We start from the raw sequence: 2478 nt of genomic DNA, 5'->3' as shown, positions 1-2478 counted from the left end.
TGTGTGTGTGTGTGTGTGTGTGTGTGTGTGTGTGTGTGTGTGTATGTTTGTGTTTCTTGGCATTGTGGAAAAGGGGTGGTGGAGAAGTGCAAAGACACAATTGTGTTACATCAACCCAGAACTCAACTGTTGCCAAGGAGAGAAGCGAAAATACACCTTAATCCCTACAAAAACCAAAGTGATCTCATTATTCGTCTAAGTTTTCCTTTATCTATACAAAGGAGATGGCACTTTTTCGCACATTGCAAAAACGTTTCCCCGGATAGATGAGTTCAGGAGACTAAACACAGAGGGTGGGCTGCATCGCTTCACTGATGAAAATGTCTTCTGATAGCGCTGATTGAAAAATTCTGCACCGCACGTTTGTCGCTTGCGAAAACGACCAGAAAGAAAGGGTGAAGAGGGAGGGGTGGGGTGGGGTGGGGGTGGTATGAGCGGATCACAAAAATATTTGAAGAATGCATCCAAGCAAGAAAAACGGACCCTGCGTAATACATCTCTGTGCACCCCAAATCAACGTTCTTTTCGAAATTCTTTTCCTCATCATGTCCTCACATTCTGGTCGGCTAATGTGACAATGTGTCACAATAACAAAACAATATGCAGGAAAAATCAGTATTTCATTTATGGTAGTAATAAAACTGCTGCAATTGATGGTGATTTTAATGTTCTTCGTTTAGGCTTTGAAGTGCGCTTTGTTTTATGCGAGCCTAAACTGAGCACACCAAACATACTCTCAACATTTTACAGTGAAGACAAAGTAAGAAAACAAACCAAAATAATAGAAGATTAGGAAATAAAATACACACCCGACAGTCCCATTCAATTTTCCATCCTCCCACTGTTTTGTATTTTTCCTTCACTGGATAAATGTAATCAACACGTTAGATACGTGTAATTTCGGAGCCCAGCCAGTTAGGTCGTGCCTGCCAGTGCCAGCTCAGACAGAGTGAGATAAAACAGCTCTGATGAAACACGATTTACTGGAAGAAACATCTTCCCTACTCTGGACTCGAACTCCCCTCTAACGTGTACAGCTGCGAAGGACTTAATCGTTATACCAGAGACACTGGTCATAAGCGAACCTTTGTTACGGCTCAGAACAACAGAATTACTGTGGACCTTATACATTCCAACAACGAAGCCCGAGTGTGAAGGTAGTCAGCAAAGTATTATTTCAAAGTTCACTCGACATTTGGATGTTCTGTTACGGCCCCGCTGGGAAAGTCAGAGAAAACCCATTGGACTAATCATTCGACCAAAAACACGGAAAGCGAAGGCAGCTCAATAAAACAGGGCCTTTCTAGTCTCTGGGGGAATGGCAGATGGAACTCAAAATGATTGTCTGTAGTGAATTTGTTTAATATTGCAAATACTGACCTATCTAGGCTTTCAGCAAAACCATTTAGCAAAGGACTTTGTGGATTGTGTGTTGCGCGAACATACTACAGCCTTAGCTGAGTAGGTCTTAGCAGCAGTGCTAAATAGCATTTCTTTATTACAAGGACGGTGCTAAAACATGTTTTGTCTTTCGACTTCTTTTCTTCTCTTTTCTGTCGTTTTCAAACTGAATTCAGCAAGTAGATCTATGCACACAAAAAAAAAACCAACAACAAAAAAGAAGAAAAAAAAGAAGTTAAAAGTAAAAGAGCTTCTTTTCTCATTCTTTTGTGTGTAAAGAAAAATGAGTGGGATGAGGTTGGAGGATTAGGGGATAGGAGAGGAACGGAGATGTGGATGGGAATATGGTAGGGTGGGGTTAGTGGTGGGCCAATGGGACTAGAGGACAATACTGGGTTATGTTTTGTTTTTGGGAATAATTTCGGTAAGCGCTTATCCCTGCCCATAAGCAGGAACCAAACTTTGCCTACGTCAAGATGCATTGTGTAACACCTGGAAAACTAAAGATGGGTTTGTAAAACATATGTGTATCGGATACTCATGAGACGTCTTGAAATATGGACAATGATGGAAGGTTCCCCCCCCCCCTCCCTTGAACTGTCCAAAGTTCGTGTTACATCGGTAGGCCATTCCACTGACAAAGTTTCTGAAGTATTGAGCATAAGGATTGGAAGCATGCTATACATGTTACCCTCATTATCTCCGTGCTTCTAACCTGTTTTTAATCTTGTTCCCGTCTTTGAACCAATCAATATCATCTGGCGGGTATTCGCTGCCCGTGGCATTGCAGACGAGCTGGAGAGTATCTCCCCTCTCGACGAAAAGAGTGCCGTGTATGGCGATCTCGGCCTTATACCCTTTGCCCACAGGAGTCTCTGCAAAAAGCAAAAGGTAAATCATTGCCCTTTGTGCTTCTGATAAAGCTGAAACTACATAGTATTATTTTAACATTGTTGGAGCAGAAAGACAGAAACAAAACAGAGGGGCAGTTTATTGATAACTAAAACTATGACAAATACATAATATATATGTATACATATATGAGTGGTGTGTGTGTGTATGTGTAATATATATATA

At 41.4% G+C, this 2478-nt stretch overlaps 1 protein-coding gene across 1 annotated transcript in view; it reads right to left on the bottom strand.

Moving 5' to 3' along the window:
• LOC101848671 (cell adhesion molecule 2) overlaps nt 1–2478 on the bottom strand; it is a gene marked incomplete at its 3' end in the record, with an annotated part of 167166 nt that overhangs the window by 2874 nt on the left and 161814 nt on the right. The window contains 1 exon segment of the mRNA XM_013085146.2: nt 2117–2276. Within this exon segment, the coding sequence (XP_012940600.1) occupies nt 2117–2276 (160 nt within the window).

This window comes from Aplysia californica, unplaced genomic scaffold (assembly GCF_000002075.1).
Source record: "Aplysia californica isolate F4 #8 unplaced genomic scaffold, AplCal3.0 scaffold00349, whole genome shotgun sequence".
Lineage (NCBI taxonomy): Eukaryota > Metazoa > Mollusca > Gastropoda > Aplysiida > Aplysiidae > Aplysia > Aplysia californica.
This window is presented reverse-complemented; position numbering and strand designations above follow the sequence as displayed.